The following is a 25,782-nucleotide window of genomic DNA, read 5'->3' as shown; positions in this document are numbered from 1 at the left end:
TGGTTAAACGGCGGAAAATGGGAGAATCTGGTTATATCTGGTTAAATAAAAATATAAAAAAAAACTAAACTGGATTATATCTAGTTAAATATTAACCAATATTTGATTAATCATACTCTTATTATGGGCTTTTCACAGTTGAAATTGTTAACCAATGGTCAATTAACCCCTTGTTATCATTAGTGGATTTTTGGATGTCGATATCTTAGAGAGAAGAGAGACCAATGGCGAATATAAAGCTGATATGTGTGTGTGTGTGTGTGTGTGTGTGTGTGTGTGTGTGTGTGTGTGTGTGTGTGTGTGTGTGTGTGTGTGTGTGTGTGTGTGTGTGTGTGTGTGTGTGGTATGTATATACATACAGTACATACATATATGAAATGCACACTATTTAATCATGCATAATTTCCTACTTAAAATGCTTTGAATAAATTAAATTATTTAAATGATATATGTAAAATAATTAAATGCATATAATGTAAAATGCATATTCATGTAAAATAATGAAATATATTTATATGTATATATCTATATATTTATTATATATTTATGTGTGTGTGTGTGTGTGTGTGTGTGTGTGTGTGTGTGTGTGTGTGTGTGTGTGTGTGTGTGTGTGTGTGTGTGGGTGTGGGTGTGGGTGTGTATGTGTGTGTGTGTGTGTGTGTGTGTGTGTGTGTGTAAAATATATTAAATAAAACATGCATAATTTCCTACATAAAATGCTTTGAATAAATGAAATTATTTAAGACGATAATTACTCAAATAATCTGAAAAACATGATTGTAAAAAATCAATTAAAAAAATTTTACTGAAAAAATCAGTGATGTCATAATAAAAGTGCAAATTATTGGGCAAAACTGTCAAAAAATGTCAAATATTAGAAGTGTTTATTTGAAATGGGTGTGACTGGTCCAAGTGTCGGGCAGCAGTATATAAATACACACACACACACACACACACACACACACATATATATATATATATATCTCTCAAAGTTAAACTAATGAAAAGCCTATTAAAGAGAGTTGAATGATGGATTATTGCACTCAGTTTTAATTTATTAAGGAGTCAACAGAGGATTAATTGGGCTTTCACAGGTAGTTAAAGGTCGAGACCAACACAGGCCAATCTTTGGTGAAATCTCGACTGTTTAACACAGGACATGCTACTACACACACACACACACTTTAATCAGGTTCATCATGACAAATCTAGGGTCCCTTCCGTTGCTCTAGAAAAAGCTTCCCGTTCCTCTCCTCTTCATTCAAGACATCAAACATTCCTCAATGACCCAAAGGAAACAACAAGCTCTTAGTGGGACATAAAAGCGTGTAATCTGATTGGCCTGGTGTCACGTGACCCCCATCATGTACCGCAACAGGCTGTAATGTCTTCAATACAACATCCTACAAATCGTTAACACCGCTGGCTAATTTTAGGGCGAATGATGTTGCAGAAACCACACATGAGTCTGTCCTTTCAGGGGAATGTGGTTTGCATTCACTCGCATTAGCCATGTAATTGTTATAAACTCCAGACGTGTGGCAGTAACTATAGTCGTGTTAAACAGGACCGTATGACAGCATTCAGGAACTAAACTCTTAATAAACAAGCCAGAGGAGAAGCTATTGCTCTTTACACATTTACTGAAGCTCTTCAAGAACTTTGTTTCTGTTCTACACAAAGAGCTCAAGTTAAAAGCTCAAATTATTGTGGACAGCAACTCAGATCCATCGCTTTATTTATACTATTGATATTTTGAATTAGCTTTTATTTTTTTATTTTTTTGTTGTGCTTATATAATATTTGTTTTATAAGTTTTATTTTTCAGCATTTCTAAACTTTTTTCTAATATTTATATTTTCAGTTTTATCTCAATAAATGAAAACGATTTTTTATAGTTTTGGGTTTTAGTTATACATTAGCATTACTGCGCCACTGATTTTTTTGAAGTTGTAAATAAAACAAAAATTATTGTATTACATTCTAAAAGAAAAAACTTTTTTTGCAATAAATTGTACCATTTGAGTGATTCTTTTTTCCAGTGCAGATCTTGATCTAAGAGGAATCTGATGAGAAAGTTTGAGTTTATGTATTGATCTCTTCTGAAACTCAAGAGATTCCCGGGGTGTTTTTCATTAGAGAAAAACGCAGACAAACATCCACAGGTCAGAGCGGGCAGACGGCCTGTTATCAGTTTCCAGAGGGAAATATAGACCGGAAACTCTTCTGAATGAGGGGAGGGAGGCCTATCGGAAGAGCAGAGTAAACAAGATCCTTTTTAATCATCTAGACTCGCGTTTTCAACCTAACACTCTTTGATCTGGTGCTCCATTAACGCATCCATCCCAGCCTCCCTATCATCTGTCCTCCTGAGAGATTATTTAGAAGAAAAGTGGAGAGTTACACGGCAGATACGAGGAGGGCGTGTGCTCGGATATTTCTAACGTGCACGCCTGCTGTCATGCTCTTCCTAATCCATAAGACATTTCTGTAGAGATCGCCCTTCAAACAGGAGATCGCTTCGAAGATTGTCCGATCGTGATAGTTAAGGTTAGGCAAGTATGGCTGGTTTATATCATAATAACAGTATACATCACAAGTAGAGTTGGGCGATAGACACAATTAAACAGCAGAAATTTGTCAATTTTTTTGCCGCCTAATTCACCAGGGAGTTTGATTGACAGGCGATCTGACCAATCATAATCCGCCATTTTTGTCCGAAAAAGCAGTGACGAGAGTTAGCAGATTAAAGTCGGTGGATTTGAACTTGAAAAACGAGTGTACTGACATCTTTCTGCGATTGAAACAACATTCCTTCTTTGTTCATTCATGTTTATTTGATGCTATAAATGAACTAGAAGGAAGAGATGATCGGATCACGAGCCTACAGCGATCTGTCAGACACATTAAAGAGCCACATAACGGTATTTATTGTTTAAATTTCGTTAAAAAATGACCAAATTTGAAAATTGAGACTTTGTTTCATAACAACAGTAACTAAATGGGGCGGGTCTTTGCGAACGTTCAACTGGACTTGAACGATTAAATACACATACATACCTATGTGTCAAAGTTACCATGTCTTGCAAGTATCCTCTTAAACAATACAGTCATTTATGTCTTAAGTGAACGTAAACAGTTGAGAAAGAAAACGCATGTGTAACAGTATATTCGCTCTTAAAGTGACAGCAGCCTAATAAACCTGCTGTCGTCTGTTATCATAGCTGTCAACCGTCCCGTTTTTTCCGGGTTTCTCACGTATTTTAGCTCTTTTCCCTCTGTCTTCCCGTTTAGTATTTTCCCATAAAATATCCCGTATTTTTACACTCTGATTGTGTGAGACGTAGGCCTACAAGCTCGGGCAGATTCGGCTTGAAGTCGTTCATTCTCGGGTGCGGCGCCGCGCGCGCTGTTACAAAAAAAGCCGTGCACACCGCAAAGCGAAATGGGGTCTTGCCGGTCTTGCGCACCCAACTCGTCATTTTTGCCGCGCGCACCTTCACGCTCGTGCGGACGCGTCGAGTATAAACCATGGTATAAACAAAGCTTAACTCCGTGTCAGCGTGCGCTCTGATCGGTAAAGGGGCACAGACCTCTCCCGAATCATCTCCTGCAGCAGCCTCCGAACTTCCGAAGCACCGCCTCCGTTTCCCTCGTAAGCTGATATTAGTATTTAAACATTCTCTATGATAAAAAATGTTTGTAAAAATATTTTAATCACACGGTTTTGGCGGTTATAAAGTTCTAATGACGGTGTTCAACTATAACCGTCGGTCTCACGGTTACGGTCACACCCCTAACACACACACACACACACACACACACACACACACACACACACACACACACACACACACACACACACACACACACACACACACAGTCTCTTTCTCTCTCTCTCATACTCACACACACTGTCTCTTTCTCGCTCTTACATATGTAGGCCTACCACAGAACGTTCCCCTAACGTTCCCCTAACGTTCCCGTATGGTTCCCATTTGGTTATTTTTTGGGAACAAAACGAGAACGTTCCCAGAACGTTCCCTGTAGGTTTTTTTTAGGTTTCATTTTCCAAATAGGTTCCCGGAACGTTCCCCTAACCTTAAGGGGACGTTCTATTTATGTTAAGAAAACTTTCCTGGAGAACCAATAGGGAACGTTCTGGGAACCAAAAACTAACAGTTCCAGAACTTCCAAGAACGTAAAATTGTTAGCTGGGTTTTAAAGTTTATTGTTACAAACTTTTAAAAAAAGCACTAATCATTAACAGTCTGAAGAGTTTATAACATATAATGTTTATTTTTTTAATGTTTTTATTTGTTAAACTTTTTTTTAAAGTTTGTGGGTAAGAATCGTGTAAAAAAATCCCTTATTTCGGGGATGGATTCCGGGAAATCTCCCTTATTTTCAATGTTCAATGTTGACAGCTATGTGTCATTAATGTTAATCAAACAACAAAAGAGACGAAATCTCTCACTGCTCTTGCCTGAATCACATTTGTCTCTCTTTAATGAGAATAAATGTATATTTAATTTACACAGTGAAGACTATGCGGTGTTGTTTATACATTTGATTACTTTATACAATTGATGCAGGTTAGTATTTCTTATTTCTAGTGCTTGAAGTTTTTCAGGTAGGGCTATTTCTTTGTTCTATTGTAGTTTGCTGTCGTATTGCTTGTTATTATTTTCTTTGTTCTTATTTTCACTGACTGTTTTACTTGTCTTCAGGAAGCTTGAGAATTATTTTTTTACTTAGGCTAGTATGAGTTTTTTTGTGATATTGAAATTTTGATGAAATAAAAACCTTATTTAAAGCAAAAATATAAAAAATATCTATATTGTGATCTGTATAGTTATAACGTGAAACAAAATAACTCAAATTGTAATCTACGATTTTAGTCATATCGCTGACCGCTAATCACAAGTAGTTATTTTTGCTGAAACTTTTATGAAAAAAACAAAATACACACACATATATATATCCACACACATACATGCATGCATACATATATACATATATATATATATATATATATATATATATATATATATATATAGGCTGTATTTATTTAATTAAAAAACAGTAATATTGTGAAATATTATTACATTTTAAAATAACAGTTTTCTATGCAAATATATAGTAAACTGTAATTTATTCCAGAGATAAAATCTAAATCATTATGCTCAAGATATATTTCTGATTATCATCAATGTTGAAAACAGCTGTACTGCTTCATATTTTTGTGGAGGTCGTATTTTCAGGATTATTTGATGAATGGAAAGTTCAAAAGAACAGCATTTATTTTAACATTGATAAATGTCTTTACTGTCACAAAAAACCCTAAAACTTTTCAATTGCTATAGTTGTCCTGATAGTTGTCCTCTACTGCAGTATAAACGAAAATAGCAAAATCTCAACTGGACCCATTTCTACAATCACACTTCCAGCCAGAACTATAGGTAAGATGATCTGATCTGAGATCAGTAGCTTCAGTAAAACCTGATCCTGCTCTTTGTGAGCGTTTGCAAAGGTTGAACAGACCTCTCCGCCACTCAACGCCAAACATACCAGGAAGAAACTAATCTAAAGAGACTTAGAAGAGCTTTAAAATGGTCTTAGCCTGGACACTCTTATCCAATGCCAGATTCAAAACCATGGAGTCAAACATTCGGCAATAACTTCATCCCTCAACAATGGCCTCCATACAGCAGGCCAAAACATATCTGGACACTTTAGTCACACGTGTGCCGTTGCATTAGTTTAGTTTCACTTGTAAAGTGTTCTTGTGCATCTTTCTTTTCAATAAATAACACATGCTTTGATGTTTTTTAGTTTATTGCAATGACTTTCATATGTAAGTGTGTCCAAATACATCTCGGAGTCACTATTGCTTTGTTGGAGTAAAAAAAGCATTAAAGAAAAGTGTGGTGGCTTTAAAAAAAAAGAAGAAGGTTTTATGCATTTGGAAAGGACCGTGTGGTAAAAAGGCTTCACGTCATGCGTCTCTCCGACATAAAAATAGCAAGTCTGTACCGTAATATTAAAGTGATATAGAATTGGTTAAAAGGTACCACCAAAGTCCACATTTCTAATGCAAAATAAACAGAGAACGTATGTTCGGCCTCCATTAAAGACTAGTGGCTGTGCTGAGAGCCCTTTTCTCCTTAAATAAAACATTTCCACCATCATCATGTCTGATCTTGTTTTTCTCTGCCTGTGATCCGCCGACCGGCCCAGAAAAGCCAGGCAAATTTGGGTAGCGCCGCTCGCCAACCTGTGGCCTGGAGAAACAACATGCTTAGGAAGATCAAATGGGATGGGAGATGTGTAATTACTGGTGGTTATGAAAACTGGCTGTCATCCTCAACGCGGTGAATTCAGAGCCGCCCGAGGACAGTCGAGGCAGACACGCCTGAGAACGCACTAATCCCACACACTTAACTAAACAGACTTGTTGTTGCTTCACTTGGTTAAGTTTGAAGTTTAATATGAGCCATATGTTGAATTAATATTCACAAGGTATTTAGCTGGCAATATCATGAACATCATAATGACTTTTAGTATTTTTTTCTCTGATTAAAACAGTAAGTTTGATGGGAAGATTTTCTTTAAATCAATTCAAAATTGGATTAAAAACTAAATTTTAACTTTGTTAGCATCATCACTACATGCAGAATCTTCATATATTCAAATATAATAGGAATGCACGATATATCGGCCACCATATCAATATCAGCCGATGTATGTTCATTTTTAATACTATCGTTATCGGCCCGATAAGAAAATTTGGCCGATATATTAAAGCTGATAATAATGTATTATATCCTGAAGTCTGAAGTCTTGAAGTCTCTTCAGCTGAGAGACTTCAGATGCGCACTGTTCAACATGATGGTTTTGAATTGCTTGAAATATGATTGAAAATCACTTCAAAAAAGGAAAATACAGTAAAGTGCAACACAAGTCTGTCATATAGGCTATTTACAGTAGTCAACATTTGAAGTGGACCAAAAAAGTTCATCAAAGTTGTCCTAAGACAAGAACGGGTGTTGTTCAAAATTCATGTATAGCTTTGATGAAAGGTTTTGATCCACTTCAAATGTTGACTAATGTAAAATTATGATGAGAACATTATTATAATTGTGTGCGTGCGACATGGATTTTATTGGTGAGACTTTTGTTTTTGTAACCAGGCTCTAAAAAATTATATAAAACTTGGATTTAGATTTATTGGCCAATATATCGATTATCAGCTTTAGAATATAAAGAATTTACAGTTATCAGTATCAGCTGAAATTTTCATATCGGTGCATCTCCACAATATAGGAGGAAAAAGTGCTGCACGATATTTCATTGATAATACATTGCAATGTGCATCACATCAAGGGATCGGTACGGGCTCTGAACGCATGTGATTCGTGGATTAATTGCAAGGTTTAACCATCATAGAGTGAAAGTTTATAATTTTCACGTTTTAAGTGATTAAATGCGAGATTAAAGCATTCAGGGCAAGAAGACGCGAAAGACTGAACCACGCAAACACTGAATTCTGTTCTCTTTCTTGTCTTTGTGTGCTTGGACGGACACATACATGCAAAATGATATCCTCATAAACACAGTCACTTACATCTTAAAGGGATGTCAAATATCCTTGATCTTGTGACATGTAAGAGGTCTTTCTACATCCTGCAAGTCCTCCTTATTAAAACGTCCTCCTTATTATAAACTAAGCATTTATTTAATCAAGCTCCAAAAACGACTTGTTTGGATATTGCAGGATTTTTGATGTCGCACAAGAATATACATTTGCATATGCCCCGCCTCCAGAGCAAGACATCGACCAATAGTTGTACACCATCGCATCATAGGCCCCGCCCACTAATGTTAACGGCTGACATTTGCCTTCACTGGATGAGAGTGACGCGTCAAAAGCAAACATCCTTTTGTTCACTTGGTTTCTAGATTATTTTAACTAGATGTATTTTACATATTCTTAAAGCTTCAGTAAGAATGTAAGAATGACAACTAGTGGTCGAAATAGGTACTGCAGTCCAATTCAAAATATCGGATATATAAATATAATATATATGCACACGCAACAGGAACGATTGCAATGGACAATGAAAATTGACAAACTGTTCAGTATCACAGACCAAAACAATAACAAACATTCCAGCCTTGAAACGCACATTTTAAAAAGTGAAATAACTGGCTGTAGAAGTTTTTTTCAAAGAAACAAGTATGAGAACTTAGCATGTTTCCTCAATATATGCAAACATATTATGGTATTTTTATGCTTTAGAAGAGTGAAAAAGTTACATACAGCACCTTTAACACTTTGAATTTAAAATGGCAACAAGATACAAAAACCTCCAAAGCAATTTCACCACAACCAAACAATATATAAAATGTTATCAAACGCCAAAAAACATAGAGATCACATTTAAGGTTTTCCAGCCAGCAGCATAAAAACATGCTATAGATCATTTAATATCATTCTTCCTAGAAGCAGATAAAAGCCGTAATGTTAAATTCATGTGGTAAAAAGTGAGGGAAGAAAAAAGAGAGATACTCCCCCCTTCCCCACCTGCTTCTATCACTTTGTCCCCTAGAGGAAGGGAACATTATGCAGGAGGACAATGAGCCGAAGCAACCCGGGCCTGTTGCAACAGGTTGGCACTGCAACAAAAAAACATCTGTGTGTGCGACACACTCTCTGAAAGAGAGCGATGCACTTCTGCAAATCAAACACACATGGACACAACATTAGATTCCTGCTAATTGCGTGTTTATTATCCAATGCAATGCACTCGCTCGAGTAAAACTAGTGCCTTCAGAAACTCCTCAGTTCTTCAACCCTTGAGCTGCAAACCCAGATCTGCAACCACAGTGTTCTTCTGCATGGGCTTGAGTCACACTGTACATTCTGCATGTAGATACTAGTTACCGGCGGCATGAATAACACCTCGAACCGTACAGAGACCTGGGATTTGCAACTAATGCGATCTCTCAGACTTACACCGAAGCGAGATCAGAATATCACAGAGACTTGAGGGTGGACTCTTTTTCACAAGAAACCACCTAGCAACTGCTCACAACACCTTAGCAACCACAAAGCAACACCTACAACACAGAACCGCTCACACTATTGTCAGAAAATGCAGAAATCTATTTACAACTTGCTATGAACATAGTAAGTCAAGTCAGCTTTATTTACACAGCGCTTTTTCCAATACAGAATGTTTCAGAGCAGCTTTACAGAGATAACAGGAAAATAATGCAACAAAGTTTGTTTCTAGAAGAAAATAGCATCACAGTCCAGCTTAAGTGAGTTCAGTGATAAAAAAGTTATTATTTTAGTTCATTTATATATCTAGCCTCTCTGGAGAAACCGTGATGTCTTCATCCAGCTCAGTTCAGTTTTCATATAATGGTGTCAATGCAGCACATCGATAATATTGTTGAATATTAAATGTCCCCAACTAAACAAGCCTAAAAGGCGAAAGTGACAACAGGTAAAAGAGTAAAATAAGTTTGGCCAACACTTGACTTTTCTCCACCCATGAAGTCAAAGTCAAGACTCAAACTCAACATGAAATGTCTCTTACAAACACGCATTCCACTAACAAGAAATCTATTTTTATGGTGCAATAACTCTTTCCTACAGGCTTTCAAGAAGCGTTTCCAGTGCGCGCATCCCCTCTGGCTTGATCTAGATGGCTCTCGATCTCGAACCCTTCAAAGCCTCAACATCTGGCAGAATGGCCTCGGAGAACAGACCTAACAGTTTACAAGACCACAAATCTATCACCTCCAATAAGACCCGGGCGGGTTCTCGCACACACACACTTCCCAGGAGAGAGATTCTGAAGCCGGATGATAACAACGACACTGTACACTTCTGTGCCATCAACAAACTCTATTGTTGGTGTTTCTAATACTACACACTCTTATGAATAAAGGTTCTTTATTGGCATCGATGGTTCCTTTAACATTCGTGGAACCTTTCCATTGAACAAATATAATCTTTATGGAGGAAAAGGGTTCTTCACAATAAGAAACAAGTGTCCTTGTTTATATATGTTACATGTACTTACCATATAATAACAGTAAATTATGCATAATTGCATGCAAATAACCCCTTAACTAAATCCTAATCCTATCCTATACCCTAAAATATTACTCAGTTAAATATATAATTACACTGTAACAATTAGACCTTAAAATAAAGTGTAACCAGAAGCATTATTTTAAGAATGTTCATTTAAAGATTCTTCAGGGAACCAAAGATGTTTATTCTACGTCATCGCTGTGAAAACCTTTATTTTTTAAAGTGTGTATGACAATATCTACAAGTGGCCCCACAAATAAAAATGCACAGAATGAAACTGCTTTTATTTTGCATGAAGTGTATGCCTGTGCCGTTTCTTTACAATAGATGACACTTTCTTATATCTAATATCTAATGCAATGACACTGTCTGCCAGTTAAAGCCTTCAAGAGTGTAGACGCACATCAGTGTTCCCAGCAAGCAATTTTGCGTTTAAAAGACGTTTAAAAGACGTCTAATAGCCGTTCATAAACAGCCCAGACGTCTAGGCTAAAAGAAGGCGAAATTTGGGCTGTAAGTGAAAATTTAATAAACGTCTAAAAACCATCGCCCACGAATATACTAGTCATCATTTCGATAACATGTCAAAGAAATGAAACCAAACACATTGTTATCCCTGTTTACTTTTCTAACATAATTGAATATCATATATCTCGCAAGTTATTTTAGGCAAAAACGACATGTAACCAAATTCAAGGTTATTTTGACTTGAAGTGGGTTACTCATAGCCGGATTATATCGGGTCTATAGTTAACCTATTGCTTGCTGGGTTCCCTCACAGATCTTGTGTCATTTACATTTATGCGTTTAAAAAGATGCTTTTACCCAAAAGCAGAACCAAAGCAAATCGATTTGATTCATATTATGCAATGGCAGGATTATTCGGCAACTCGACTAGTGTTTTCCCTGAAAACCGTGGAATTCATGGAAAAGCATATGTAGAATATACTTAGAATATGGTTATTCTACATAATCGCTGTAAAAACTTCTTGAAACCTTTATTTTTGAAGAGTGTATGACAATACATCTACAGTAGCCCCGAAAATAAAAATAAACAGAAAGTAACTGCTTTTGGTTACACTTTATTTGAAGGTGTCATTGTTAAAGTTAAGTACTGAGTAATATTAATTAACTACATGTACTTACTATATGGTTAGGGAAGGATTAGGGTTAGTTGCATGTTGTAAATATGCATAATTTACGGTTATTACTATGGTAAGCACATGTAAAATATGTAACAAGGTGGACACTAGAATAAAGTGTTACCCTTTTTTTTTTCTTTTGCTAGAAGTGTGCCGTTTTTCTTCACAATAGATGACCCTTTCTTTAATGTAATATCTATAATGCAATGACATTCAGACTGAAGATGCACATTCCCTCACAGATCTTGTGTCATTTACATTTATGCATTTAGCAGATGCTTTCATCCAAGAGCGGAACCAAAGCAATTCGATTCATAAAATGCAATGGCAGGATTATTGGGCAACTTTTGTGAAAGCATCTCCCAGGTCTTACCTGCATCAGTTTCCCTCTCGCACTGCCTGCGCTGCCCCCGGCGAACACCCCTTCCAGGGTGATGATGGGCCGGCTGGTGGACTCCTGCTTCAGCAGGGTCACCTTGATCAGGGCTCGTTCGGTCTCCACAGCAGCGGCCAGTTCCAGGCCCGTGTGGCCCAACACCACCTCCAGGCCAGCCATGAGCATCCACGGCCAGAGCCCGGCCCAGCGCCGCACAGGAACCCTCATTGTCCCGGATGCAGCGGCCGGCTCCGGCCATACATTATGCACTGTCTGTCCACAAACCTATCCGTCCAGAAAGAAAAAGAACACTAGAATCCACAGGGGTCACTAAAACTGTCCAAAAAAAAAGAAAAAGAAAAAAATCCAATGGCTTTCAGAGTGGATTGTTGTGTTGTGATGTGAAATGTAAGAATACTATTAAGAACTATTTGTAAATCTAATCCAATGGAACGTATTAAATATTATTAAATGTTAATTGTTTGACTGGCCTGTATCACTGACTGAACATGATTGACAGGTGGTGAAATGTGACTGAGAGCCAGTGATTGACAGCGGACTGACTCCTGGCGTGAGCATTGATTTAAGTGACAAAACTTTACAGGGTTTGATGTGATCTCCTAAAGATCGATAGTTTTACCGATTCCCGCGCGTCGTGATTGATAATGTGACGTCATGATGACTCCGTTATTGTGCGAAACGCCGCGTCCACTTCAAAGGATTCCAAACATTCCAGAATGTAACAGGTTGTCGCAGAACCACCGTGTCCATCAATGCAACAATGTATCAGTTATTCCGCTCATAAAGCCGAAGAAAATACTCATAAAAGTTTATAATCCCAGTGTGAACGCCTGGAGATGTTTCCCGTGAGGACCAACATATAAAATGCGACGGGAAAAAAATATGATTAGCTTTGCAGAAGAGATCGAAAGCACCGTCAGGAGAGAGAGCTCTTTCTGGACATTCATGTCCATGTTCCTAAATGAATTAAGATCAATCCGTTGTTACTTCACAAACCTGTTCGACTCAAATTAAATCTCCACAGATCCATGTCGAAAAATCCAGTCACTTCATGTGTAGATTCCGCACGCGCTGTCCCGAAATAAAGTCCCAGTGCTGTTGATCCGAACAGCAGGAACGCTGGAAAAGTTTAAAGTTGAGAGAGGGAGAGCGTGTGTGTGTGTGTGTGTGTGTGTACCTGCTGACTGTCAGTGAGGGTGGAGCAGAACAGCAGGACTGATCCGACCCATTAAACACACACACACACACACACACACACACACACACATACACACACACACACACACACACACACACACACACACACACACACACACACACACACACACACACACACACACACACACACACACACACACACACACACACACGCATACTGCGCCCTCTAGCTCACGTCTGGGGAAAAACATCACAATTACAGTCAGTTCTGCATATCAAACACAAAACTAATAGAGCATTATTTTCACATGAGTGTAATAAACATGACGCGAATTTAATCATCACTACAACAGTTGTCAGCTTGATAATTACTTCATGAAATATGTAATAGGCTTCTTATGACCGAATAATCATAATCCCTCTATTGCAGGACAGCTATGTTAAAAGTAAAAAATGTTGAAAAATTGTTAAACAATTTAATTACGCTAAAAAGCACTAGACTGATTCAACCACATAATCTGAATTGAGCTTTACAGCAGAATTTGAATTCGGCACATATTTGATGAAGTTTGCATCATTAATTCTGTTATTTCCCTGGTTTATTACTGTCAAGCTCCTTTTAAACAGTCTCTACTGTATGAGTTATAGGAATAAAATCCTAAGGGAAATTAAGATTTAGCGTATTAATCATTTATCATGACTGAGCAGGTTTATAATAAAATCATTTCACTATGCCATCAAAACACACACTCGTTCAGCCTTTATCAGGGTTTTCACTCGCTTTGCATTTATTCAAATTCAAAAAAGCTGAAAACAAATCAGGTGATTTCACTGCAATTAAAATCTGACTTTCACTCTTGTGCTGTTAAATATATATATACTGTATATTGATGCTTATAAATACTGAAATATATCAGATGATTACAAATAAAATATCACGTTCACTGTAGATATTCAAAGCATGCAATTTTAACTTAAAACCACTTGAAATCACACAAAAGCAAAACTTTCTTAAATAATTCATACAATTTTTTAAAATGTTATAAATAAGAGTTTTGTTTTTTTGATATATTTTTAATATTATGAGATCATGTGCATATGCTGATGAATCCCGCCTGTCATCTGTGGATCATATAATAACAACCATAAAGTCATAAAAAGTAACAATTAAAAACAAATCTGAATGATTATGTAAAAACACGTGATATAATCTGAAACTGTCCTACCTAAAGCATCAGCTGGGAGTGTTTCACGAGTCTTGCTCTGCTGTCAGTTTCTGATCTGTAACAGCCTGATTTACAGAGGATTTCATTATCATCAATCTAGCTTCAATGTTATTCATCATTAAAAAACATAACATCATCAGTCTTTATACTATTAGCCTGGGGCAACCTGTGATTGTAGTGAACACACACCGAAAGACAGTGTTGGGGAAAGTCACTTTGAAAAGTAGTGCTTTACGATATTGCATCACCCCCTTAAAAACTAACTAGTTGCTTTACTTAGTTACTTTTCAAGAAAAGTCATGAGTTACATTACTTTTGCATTACTTCTCACCTGGGCTGGGCTTGTTTTTTTGTTTTTTTCTAATAACAAAAATGTTCTATCCTTGGGTTGATGTTCTATATTTTAAGTTCTTTATTTTGTCCAAAATTTAAATAATAAGGCTAAAGTCGATCCTTTCAGTTTAACTGAATCATTGAAGGTCAGCAGCAAGTACATTTGTCAATAAAGTGAGATTAAATGCATACAAATATTTGTTTTCTTTAATATATTTAATTATTGGAGGTTTACGTAATATTCTGATTTTGCGTTTCACTGATTTTATTCATTTTGAGGAATTCTGATTCTGTTTTTTTGCAAGTGGGATGAGTAAATGCTCACATTTAGTTTAGAACTAGCCATATTTACTCACAACAGAAGAGCTGCCAGTCAATAAATGGGAAAACAAAGTAACTTGCATTATTTATTTGAAAAAATAACTCAGAAGTTTTGTTGTAAATTTATAAGTAATGTGTTACTTTACTAGTTACTTGTAATGCGTTACACCCAACACTGCTTAAAGAGTATTCATCACTTCAATGAGCTCATTGTTTCTGCATTAAATTATTACATTGTTTAAATAAATAATTTTTTCGCTAACTGTGATTTTGCATATACATTTCTGAAATACATAACTTAGACAGTTTCCTCTGATAACAGATCACTCTAAATTGTAATGTAAACTCGTGCATTTTCTGTAAAGCTGCTTTGAAACGATGTGTATTGTGAAAAGCGCTATACAAATAAATGTGAATTGAATTGAATTAAAGACCAGCAAAGAAGACACCAGCGTCTTTTAACCTTTTTTGGGGACTCCAGAGATGTTGAATGGTTTTCTTTGAGCTGCTGGACTCCTGGATTGTCCAGCTCGTGTCCCTCTGGCTCTAGTTTGATGAACGGGGTGATGACAGACGGACGCTCGTCTCTCTGAGGACTGACGGATCCCGCGGGTACAGTGCAGAGAGGAGGGCTGGAGGAGTGCAGGGGCTTCACGGGGGTTCCCACGCGGACTATGTGGACGTTAGGCAAACCCTGGAACTCGTCCACCATCTGGAAGACTCGGTCCAGGTTCACGTCGCCTCTTTGAGACTCAGGCGTAGCGTGTGCTGCCCAGTGTGAGGCCTGGATGCTGTTGTGATGGTGGCTCACTGGATAGTTCTGCTAGAGTAATGATGATGAACATCTTTAAAATGCTGTAGAATGGATCACATGAAACCTGCCGTGTGTGTGTGTCTGTGTGTGTGTGTGTGTGTGTGTGTGTGTGTGTGTGTGAGTGTGTGTGTGTGTGTGTGTGTGTGTACCTATTTAACTATATTTTGGGGACAGACTTGTACGCAGAAGTGACCGAAACTTGACAAAATCTCCAAAAACCTCCCTTTAGGGAAGTCCTCATTTGTAAATCTGGTAAAAATTCAGAAAATTTAGTGTGATGGGTAGATTTAGGGGGCGGGTTAGTGTGTGCGTGTGTGTGTGTGTGTGTGTGTGTGTCTTTGTTTATATTACATTGCGGGGACCAAATGTCCCCACAAGGATAGTAAAACGTGAGATCACCTACATTGTGTGGACCAGCCAGCAGTCCCACGAGGGAAATGGTTTAATAAATCTACTAAACTTTGAATTTTGAAAACGTAAAAATGCATAAAGTTTTCTGTGATGGGTAGGTTTAGGGGTAGGAAGGATTAGTGTAAGGGGAGAGAATATACAGTTTGTACAGTATAAAAACCATTATGCTTATGGAGAGTCCCCACAAAGATAGCGAACCAGCCGTGTGTGTGTGTGTGTGTGTGTGTGTGTGTGTGTGTGTGTGTGTGTGTGTGTGTGTGTGTGTGTGTGTGTGTGTGTGTGTGTGTGTTAAAATATGACAATGACATTTGACTTGGCAGGTTTCATGCAGTTTATAACTTTTGAATATTGAGAGTAATATGCCATGAACATTTTTTTACAGATTCACTCAGTAATTGTTCTCTGAGACATAGTTATTTGTGAATATGAATGATCAAAAAGATGTGCAATAATGTTGGTGAACCTATCAACTGTGTAATGGGTCTCACCGGGTAATAAGCATAATGTGCATATGACCGAGACGTTTGATCTCCACCTGTGCACCAGCCAGCAGTGCAACCCTGACAAACTACTGAAAGCAACACACACACACACACACACACACACACACACACACACACACACACACACACACACACACACACACACACACACACACACCAGCACAGTTCATTTATAAGCAAACATAAACACAAGAGTAAGCATCAGTTTCTTCTCTGATGTTTCTCCTAAAATTTCTAGGGAGAAATGCAAGAAAAAAAAAATGTTTTATTTTAATTAATCTGACGTTTGATTGCAGACATTGGCAAATCTGAGCACATTTGAGACATAGTTGAGATCTCTTCTGAAACTCAAGACACATATGATATGATACTGTTTTTTTTTTTTCTTAGAAGACAAATGTTACTTAAGCCAAGCCTCTGTTTGCTCTCACTGCCGTCTAGAGGAAATAATTGAAAAATGTGTTTTGTTTCCAGCAGAAAATACAAAATACACTGAAAACAACAATTCGAAATGAATTGATGCAATGTTGCAAATACATTAAATCTAAGTCTGTACCTGGCGAGTAAAATCCAGGAGGATAGGACAGGTGATGTGGGATATATTTAGTCTCCTGTGGGAACAGGGCAGTGGGACTGGCCTGAACTCTATGAGGATACGAGCGGATCACAGACACCGGGATGCCCTTGTTAGGGTAGAAAGGAGGCGCATCGCTGCAAGGAAAGATCCAGGAGTGGGGGGGGATCAGGCTTCCGTCAAACCCCTTCATCGGATGGGATACGCCACTGATGTGCTGATAGGGCTGTGCAGAACCTAAGAAATGAGTATAAAGAACTTTTTGAGTAGTTTGTAAAAAACTCAAAGATTTAAAGCAACAGAATGGAATTTGACCTGACCTATCCAGGGGCGTCATGCACCTAGTTTTATGAGAGACTGCAGCGGCGATGGGTGGAGCTTGATGTCCAGCTCCACCCCCGCTGGACGTAATGGGTGGAGCTAGACGTCCAACCACACCCTTATAACCAGGGTTTGAAATTAACACTCGCCAAATGCGGATAAAAATCAACTGTGGCGGGAAACGCTGTCGAATCATTAGCCAATTTGGCGTGTTACATATTATGTTTACTCACTTTGCTGGGAAGTTCGTGTAAGACACATATTTTACTTACTTACTTGAACACACACGTCACTATGTAACAAATAACGGCGCGCTTGTTCATTTGCATTGAAGCAATAGCCAAGATTAGAAAGCATTTGGTTAACAGAAAACACATTGCTATTTTCCAACATCCTACTTTTTTTTAAATGTTCTTTGTAGTATTTTGATCTGTCCACCTAAAACACATTTTTCAAGAGAGGAGATGACTGGATGACAGAATATTGTTTGAATAAAAAATTCATGTATGAAATCCAAATTTTTATATATATATATATATATATATAAATATATATATATATATAGCCTAAGCTGTGACGTAGTTAATCTGAATCTTTTTTTTCTTCTTCTTTTTTTTTGGCTTGTAGAAGTTCTGAATGGCCGGTAACTTAAAAATGTAGTAGCCAAATTGGCCTGTGAGTGAAAAAGTACATTTCAAAACCCTATTATAACCCTACCAATAAACATAACTCCACCCATTACATGCACAGGGGCGGAGCTGGACTAGATCAAGCTCCACCCATTACGTCGAGTGGATCTGCAGTGAGCAGCTCCAGTTTTTCACCAGTCACAGTTCTGCTACTTAAGTTAAAATAGTTTAGTGGTGTCATTTTATATTATGCACGGGAGCCATGTTCAAATCCTGATATACCCCTGGTTTCACAGAAAAGGATTAAGTCTAGTCCCAGACTAAAATGTATGTTTGAGCTGTTTTAACTGAAAGCAACTTACGCTGTCATATATCTTTAAATATGTCAGTGTCATTGTTTTGTCACAAGATGCAACCATTAATGTTGTTTTCTAAGGCACATTTATATAAGCTACTTAAATGTCCTAAATAAACTAAGGCCTAATCCTGGCTTAATCTAAACCCTGGCTGTGAAACCAGGCCATAATATTCAATTTTATAATAAATCAATCAAAATTGCAGCTGAGCTTGACTGCCAGTGATCATGCATGAAAAATAGCAGAATTGAAATTTTGATAAAACTGTTTTGTTTAAATGGGATAAACACAAAACCAAACTAATATTAATAATAAAACGTTACTTAAGTTTTCACTGTTATCATTACTGCAATGTCTTCAGCATTTTGACTAAAGACATATATAACATATCGCATTACATTCTAAATTTCTTTGGTTTTGTTGAGAAATTTATATTTTATAAATATTCTTTAAAAGTACATATAAGAATAACCTTTATATTGTTCGTTTATATTTCAATATGAACATTTACTGATCAATTTAAGTTTACTTGATTATCCATACATCATATTTTAGTAAAATCATGTTTAAATGTGAGTCTCAAATATGATCATCAGGCTTTCGAGGAAGGTTTATTTTAGGGATGCAACAATATGAAAATTTTGGCCGATACTGATAACCGATAATTCTTTATTTTTGAAAGCCGATAACCGATATATATTGGCCGCTAAATCTAAATCCAAGTTTTTAAAAATAACTTTGGTTTGGTTATTTTTGGTTATCAGTTTGGTTCTCATGATTTTTGAGAGCCTGATTACAAAAACAAAAGTCTCTCCATTAAAATCCATGTCCCAAGCACACAATTATAACGATGTTCTCATTATAGTTTCATGTAGCCGATATGACAGACTGATATTTGTATGCATTTTATGTGAGTATCTGCTATTCTGTTATAAAGATCTCATTGATTTGTATTGCAAGCATCAGAATTTCATCTTGCCATATAAATATAAATCAATATATTCACCAAATCGCATAATTTTCCTCTAGTTTTTTCCTCCATAGTCTCAGTTTATCATACTATGAATCAATGAATTTTTCAACTGCACACAAAAATGAGATTTTCTGACAATTATTTCATATGTCAGACTTTACAGGGTAAAGAATTACACTTCTGTGTGTAGAGTAACTCATCCAGTATGCATGCATGATTCCAGAAATCATGTCTCTTACCACCATATTAACTTTAGAAATGGTTGATAGGTTTGAGAGTTGAACTGGCCTGTATTCTCTGTGTCTGTAGTGTTTTGCTGAGGCTGGTGATGGACTCGACTCGGGGGTCGACAGGTCACCTCCTCTCCGGCCTGGATCTTGGCCTTGTTACTGATGGTCAGCCTCTTCATATGGACCAGAAGTTCTGGCCGGCCCTGTTTGAAGAAGGGGTTGTGGAAGTGGTGCAGGTTTCGGCGTCTGTCTTTGGATGGCCCGTCGAACAGCTTCCGGAAGCCGTACAGGTTGAGCTGTCGGATGAAGCTGGTGAAGTTGGTGGTTTTGAAGAGTTTAGCGTCTTGTTTAACCGGTGACAGCAGTTCGTCCTCGAAACGCTGCTGGTCGACAATCAAACTGTCTCCATTTGGGCTCCAGAAGACGGAGTTGTTCTGGGGATCGTTTGTCAAACACCATAACTTAGCTGGAAAGTTATTGTAGTTAATATGGACGTTGAGAAGAGACTGATCAAACTCCATATCCATGTTCAGTGAAAATCAAATCAAATCATCTCTCGTTTCATGACCTGCAGATGATAGAAAATACACAAACATCACTAAATTCAACATAAACAGCACTACATAACAACTTTAACAGATTATTAAGTCATTAGTTAATAATAAATAGCCTATAATATTGAATAGATCATTAGAAATACTGGTAACACTTTACAATGGGGTTACATTTGTTAACTAGCAATGAAAAATACTATTCTACAATATTACTTATACATCAAATCAAATCTTATACATAAAATCAAATGTTTTATCTGTTATTATTATTCAATGGACCAGAGTTATCATTAAGTAAGAGTTGTATTTTTATTAATGTTAAGAAAGATTAATACATACAAACGTATTGCTCATTGTTAACTGATGATAATTAGTGAGAACTTACTGTAAAGTGTTACCAAAATATTCAATAGATATAAAAGTTGTCATAGTAATAGTACACAACAACAACACATGTATATTATCGAAATATATTAAACTTTGTTAGTGAAAATTGATCAATGAATGTCTTTACGTTTCTTTATATATTTACCATCTCCTCCAAGAACCGTTACTGGAACCGTTATGCGCGTTCACATGGAACACATTTAAACCGCATCAGAATGATGCTCGCGCGACCTCTATAACGTCGGTTAACAGCGACCTCTAACGGTTGTTGTGGTCACTGTAGTTTAAATTGGTTTGAAACCAATTTTGTTGAAAAAAATATTTGGAAATACTTAAAAAACATTAGAGAATGAATTGGCTTTTTGCTTATATTCATTATGTCATTTCCATTCCAACAGTTCTGTGCAACTCTGTGAGACTCTTATTTTGTGTTCTTATTGGAACGTAGCAGCTCATTGGTCACACACTACAGATCTAAATCCAACTTCGTGACAAATTTAGAATAAAAATATATGTACAACAGAATATACAGTTAAGAATGATATTCCACGTTAATTATATGAATAAAAATAAATAAATAACAACTATTCACCTCACGATCACGCGGCGCATATCTGCGACGTCATTAAGCGGCGCCGAATGTGCGTTTGTGGCTAGCAAGCGCTAACAACAAACAATCGTTGTTTCGAGGCGTCTATAAAGAATATTTTGCTTAATTTCCAGTATATTGCGTTAAAGCAACAGTAATGTCTCTGGAGACTGTCCCGAAAGATCTGCGCCATTTGAGAGCGTGTCTGTTGTGCTCTCTTGTCAAGGTAAAATGAGACATTTATGATAACAGATGGTTTGATCATTGATATATTGACATATTTAAATGTTTAGATGGAGCAGATAAGTACAAGAACATTAACAAAACTGTGATTACAAACCGGTTTTGTCATATCCAAAACATGACCATGGTACGTTTATTTTTTTAAATTTAATTTTATTACATATAAACATCATTCTGCCTCTTACAGTCATAAAATGTACAGTATGCTGTTAGATACAGTCATAGATAATAACCTTTGTTAATCATAGGTAGCATCACAATTACTAATAGGAGTTAACGGTGACCGTGGCTAATGTTTGTAAGGGAATATGTGTGATGAACATCATCTCATCTTCTCTGCTTTCAGACTATTGATCAGTTCGAGTACGACGGATGTGACAACTGTGAATCATACCTGCAGATGAAGGGCAACCGGGAGATGGTTTATGAATGCACAAGCTCTTCTTTTGATGGGTGAATAGTTAAACAGTTGTTTACTCTCCCTCATGTCGGTCTAAACATGTACGGCTCACTTGCTTTCTTCCGAGGACCATAAATAAATAGAATATGTGGTGATTTACACTTTTAAAGCACCATCAAATAATTAAAGTTACGGGTGTGTTAGAGATGAACTTTAGTTTGAAAGGAGACTGACACATGTTGGATTTCATTTAAACACTAATGTGTTATGTCTTCTTCATTACAGTGTCATTGCTATGATGAGTCCAGAGGACAGTTGGGTGGCAAAATGGCAACGGATCGGTAAGTATTTCATTTACTTTTATCCAAAGTGACTTACAAATGAAGAGAGCAATAGAAGCAGTCAAATACACAATAGGCATAGTTCACCCAAAATTTAAAATTATCCCATAACTTACTCCCCATCAAGCCATCCTAGGTGTATGACTTTCTTCTTTCAGCCAAACACAATCAGAGTTATATTTAAAAAAAAATTGAAGCACAAAAAAAACCGCATCCATCCATCATAAAAGTAATCCATATGACTCCAGGGGGTTAATAAAGCCCTTCTGAAGCAAAGTATATAAAATATCCATATTTATAACTTTATAAACGCATGGCCTCGCTTCAGAAGGTATTTATGAACCCCGTTGAGCCGTGTGGATAACTTTTATGATTGATGGATGCGCTTTTTTTGGGCTTCAAAAACTCGGGCTCTATACACGGCCATCATATTATTTAAAATAACTCTGATTGTGTTTGACTGAAAGAAGAGTGTCATATACAGCCAAGATGGCTTGATGGTGAGTAAATGATGGGATAAGTTTCAATTTTGGGTGAATTAACCCTTTAATGTTGCAAAGTTCTTCGATTATGAAACAAATACAGTTCCAGCTGTAAAGCAGCTCTAATAAAAAAACAACTGTATCATTATTCAGATCCATAACAGTGTGAATGTTGCAATGTTCAACAATTATGAAAAACTCAGTCCAACGATAAAGAAGCTCTATCATGATAATAGTTATTAAAGTCATTCTATAAATCATAATAATAAAAAATAAGTATTCAGCCGGGATCAGACTGACTTCAGTTCAGTAATGTTATGTCTTCCTCAGGTAACTTCAAGCCAGGTGTCTATGCAGTGACCGTGACGGGTCGGTTACCTCCAGGTGAGTGTCAGATTCTCATCTTCTTCGGCAGACTGTCTCTCTCAGGACTGCAATAAAGCACAGTGTGTGTGTTTTCGATCAAAACGTTGGCATGTAAAGAATATCACTCTGAAATATGTTTGAAATAACTCACGTGAGTGATTTTGTTGTGTGTCAGGTGTTGTACGAGAGCTGAAGAGCAGAGGCGTCATCTACCGCTCCAGAGACACGGCTGTTAAAACATGAACACTGTTTATGATCACACACACACACACACACACACACACACACACACACACACACACACACACACACACACACACACACACAATCAGCTGTTTTAGTGACTGCTGCTCTGCTATTGTCTGTTATTTCATTTATTGTTTTATAATTTTCTTTTTTTACTTGCATTACATGAGTATTTGGAGTGCATGATAATGGATAAATGATTTCAATTATTCCATGTAAAGGATTTAAAAAATAAAGTTTTATAAACGGCGCTTTGTGTATGGCCAGTCTTGTCATTTTAAAAGCCACCACGAGAGAGCACTGTCACTCTTCAAACTCCTGCTGACAGAAATAAAGCATCCGAAACCACATACTATAGAGGAGGGAAAAACTGTGTGACAAAAGTAGTATGTAGTGTGTATAGGCAAAAAGTACGGATGACCTACTACTTCCAGTGAGGTTCTGAAGTGTGCACTGATGGACAGTTTAGTATCCCATGAGGCCACGGGAAACAACATGGCGTATGTAATGCATCCAGAAGACATTCATACTATAAAGAACATACTTTTTAGCAGCTGTGAAGAAGCACAGTAGTCAACATTTGAAGTGGATCAAAAAAGTTGTCCTAAGACAAGAACGGGTATTGTTCAAAATGTATGTTTAACTTTGATGAAAGGTTTTGATCCACTTGGGATTTCAGACGCAGTCGTAGAAACTGAATTAAGAGCTCAGATTTGTGATCTGACCTGCACTAAACTTCTGCATTACATCCATTAATGCAATGGACATGATAGCTTTAATGGTCCACCTTGTTCATCAGGAAAGGAGTGCGGTTACTTTCATAAGTGACTGGACTTAGGATGATAAAACTCTTCAATTGGAGGAACCCAAGACATGTTTACACGTCGCTGCTTTTACCTTAAAATGTAAAACTTTTTATGCTTTTTTGTGCATTTCTACTATATCATACTTGATTCAGTATTCAGCTGCTCTAGAAAGCCTACAACAACATAGCAATATGATAGAATAAAAAAAATACTGTAAATCTTTGTGCAGAGTGAAAACTTTAACTATGTAAGCATTAATACATCATTTAAAGATATTTTGTATTAGTGCAAGCAGATTTGGGCACAAAGTTGAACCCGTGTGCTGTGTTGATCAACCTATAACACTTGTGGTGTTCCTGGGCAAAAATGAAGACCTATGATCAATCAGTTTCAAAAATAAATACAAAATCTGTTCTAGTTTAGAGAAAACAAGTTTAAACAAATCCAATATTTGGTGATAAAATAGCATAACATGAGATTTATAAGCTATTATTTTGTTGGCTACACCACAAGTGTGATTGTGCCATTTTGTACAAAATAAAAGCATTTCAAAACAAATTTCCTGGTTAAACATTAAAGCACACTAGTGTGATAAACAGTGCACATTATTTACTTATTTTATGTAAAATTGACAAAATAATCCACAAATAAAACACTTTTTTTTTTTTTTACTCAAAAACTGAGATGCGGAGGCTCAAATAAATGAGGCCTACGATTGATCAGTTCCAAAAAGAAATATAAAACCTGTCCTAATGAAAGACAACAAGCTGACAAAAAGATTGAATCCTATATCTGGTGATGATGCAGCATAAGGAGAGATTTAGAAGCATTTTTTGTAGGCCGGTCATTTTTGACCGGGAACGCCAGTGTTAAAATGTGGAAAAAACCTTCAAAAAGTATCAACAATTTTTTGGGAAGTTGTTTAAACTGTGTGTGAGTTAAGTATTTAGTCCAATGCTATAACATTTACTAGCATTTTCAGATTCGGGGAAATCCTCTCCAGGTCAAAATTACCCGAACACAACACAAGGGTTAAGACAATAAAAGTGTTTTTAGGGAATTGCAATGCTGATGCACAGCTGTCAATCACTTAATAGTATTTGTGCATACACATCATAAACTCTGTAATTAAGACATTGGGTTATTGTGGCTGTCTCGAATCGGGGAAGCATCACTTCACATGAACAACAGTTACAGAGTGACTCATATCAGTCATTCAGCAACATGCCGCCCTTTGAGTATTGGTTTCTTGCTACAACCAGAACATAATGCAATCTGAAAATACTGGGTTGTTTCCACCCATGTTTGGGTCAAATAAGGAAAAACCCAACCGTTGGTGTACATCTTTGAATTAATTTTTAAACCCGAGAGTTAGGTTTGTCCATATTTGACCCAAACATTAAAACAACCCAGTATTTAGAGTTTGTGGTGAGGCACGCTTCACAATGTCTGAATTACAACCAAATTGAAATTCCAACAAAGCAAGCACAAGCAATGTTCACACAAAACACTAAGAAAAAAAGACGTTTGCATGATTTGAAATGGTAAAACAATAAAGAAAGTCCTGCAGCATTTGAGTTATACTTTATATCTAATGCAACGATATTTTGAAATATGACCCGAGTGAACAAACACACATGTAACACGTGCACCAGACAGGAAGTGGCCTGTGCTTAAACTACATAAAGCTTCTCTTTTTTTTTTAAAGAGTGTTACATGGTGACATCAGTTTGATAAAGGTCTTAATGTCATTTTTTTTATTGTCAGTCTGTGTGATGATGATGATTTATGTCCATTGGTGAACTACATAAAGCCCTCGTCACTGCATTATCACCATGCTTGATCAAGGTTATTACTAACTGAAACGTA

The 25,782-nt window shown here is 36.9% G+C and overlaps 3 protein-coding genes and 1 long non-coding RNA gene across 5 annotated transcripts in view; 1 reads left to right on the top strand and 3 right to left on the bottom strand.

Moving 5' to 3' along the window:
• rnf43 (ring finger protein 43) overlaps positions 1-12,836 on the bottom strand; it is a 155,797-nt gene extending 142,961 nt beyond the window's left edge. For both annotated transcript variants that reach the window (XM_077222483.1, XM_077222485.1), the window contains exon 1: positions 11,627-12,836. In XM_077222483.1, coding sequence (XP_077078598.1) covers positions 11,627-11,857 — 231 coding nt within the window. In that variant the 5' untranslated portion in view covers positions 11,858-12,836. The remainder of the gene's footprint in view (positions 1-11,626) is intronic.
• Positions 12,837-13,776: 940 nt separating this feature from the next.
• Positions 13,777-15,388, bottom strand: LOC143732407 (uncharacterized). Its single transcript, XR_013201107.1, has 3 exons — positions 15,152-15,388; positions 14,035-14,099; positions 13,777-13,930 (listed from the first exon to the last, which is right to left on the bottom strand). It is a non-coding gene; the product is annotated as an uncharacterized LOC143732407 (long non-coding RNA).
• Positions 15,389-20,653, bottom strand: hsf5 (heat shock transcription factor family member 5; the record flags this gene model as incomplete). Its single annotated transcript, XM_077222115.1, has 5 exons — positions 20,586-20,653; positions 19,558-20,067; positions 16,973-17,227; positions 16,402-16,481; positions 15,389-15,511 (listed from the first exon to the last, which is right to left on the bottom strand). Coding segments are annotated over exons 2-5 (927 nt in total), but the record flags the coding sequence as incomplete, so codon positions are not given.
• A 412-nt stretch (positions 20,654-21,065) lies between these two features.
• Positions 21,066-23,151, top strand: supt4h1 (SPT4 homolog, DSIF elongation factor subunit). The gene is made up of 5 exons (XM_077221899.1): positions 21,066-21,255; positions 21,619-21,725; positions 21,958-22,013; positions 22,826-22,879; positions 23,037-23,151. The coding sequence occupies exons 1-5, from the start codon at positions 21,187-21,189 to the stop codon at positions 23,102-23,104; spliced, it is 354 nt and encodes a 117-aa protein (XP_077078014.1). The 5' UTR covers positions 21,066-21,186; the 3' UTR covers positions 23,105-23,151.
• The last annotated feature ends 2,631 nt before the right edge of the window (positions 23,152-25,782 follow it).

This window comes from Siphateles boraxobius, unplaced genomic scaffold (genome assembly GCF_051911475.1).
Source record: "Siphateles boraxobius isolate OS27281-9 unplaced genomic scaffold, OSU_SipBor_1 120, whole genome shotgun sequence".
NCBI lineage: Eukaryota > Metazoa > Chordata > Actinopteri > Cypriniformes > Leuciscidae > Siphateles > Siphateles boraxobius.
This window is presented reverse-complemented; position numbering and strand designations above follow the sequence as displayed.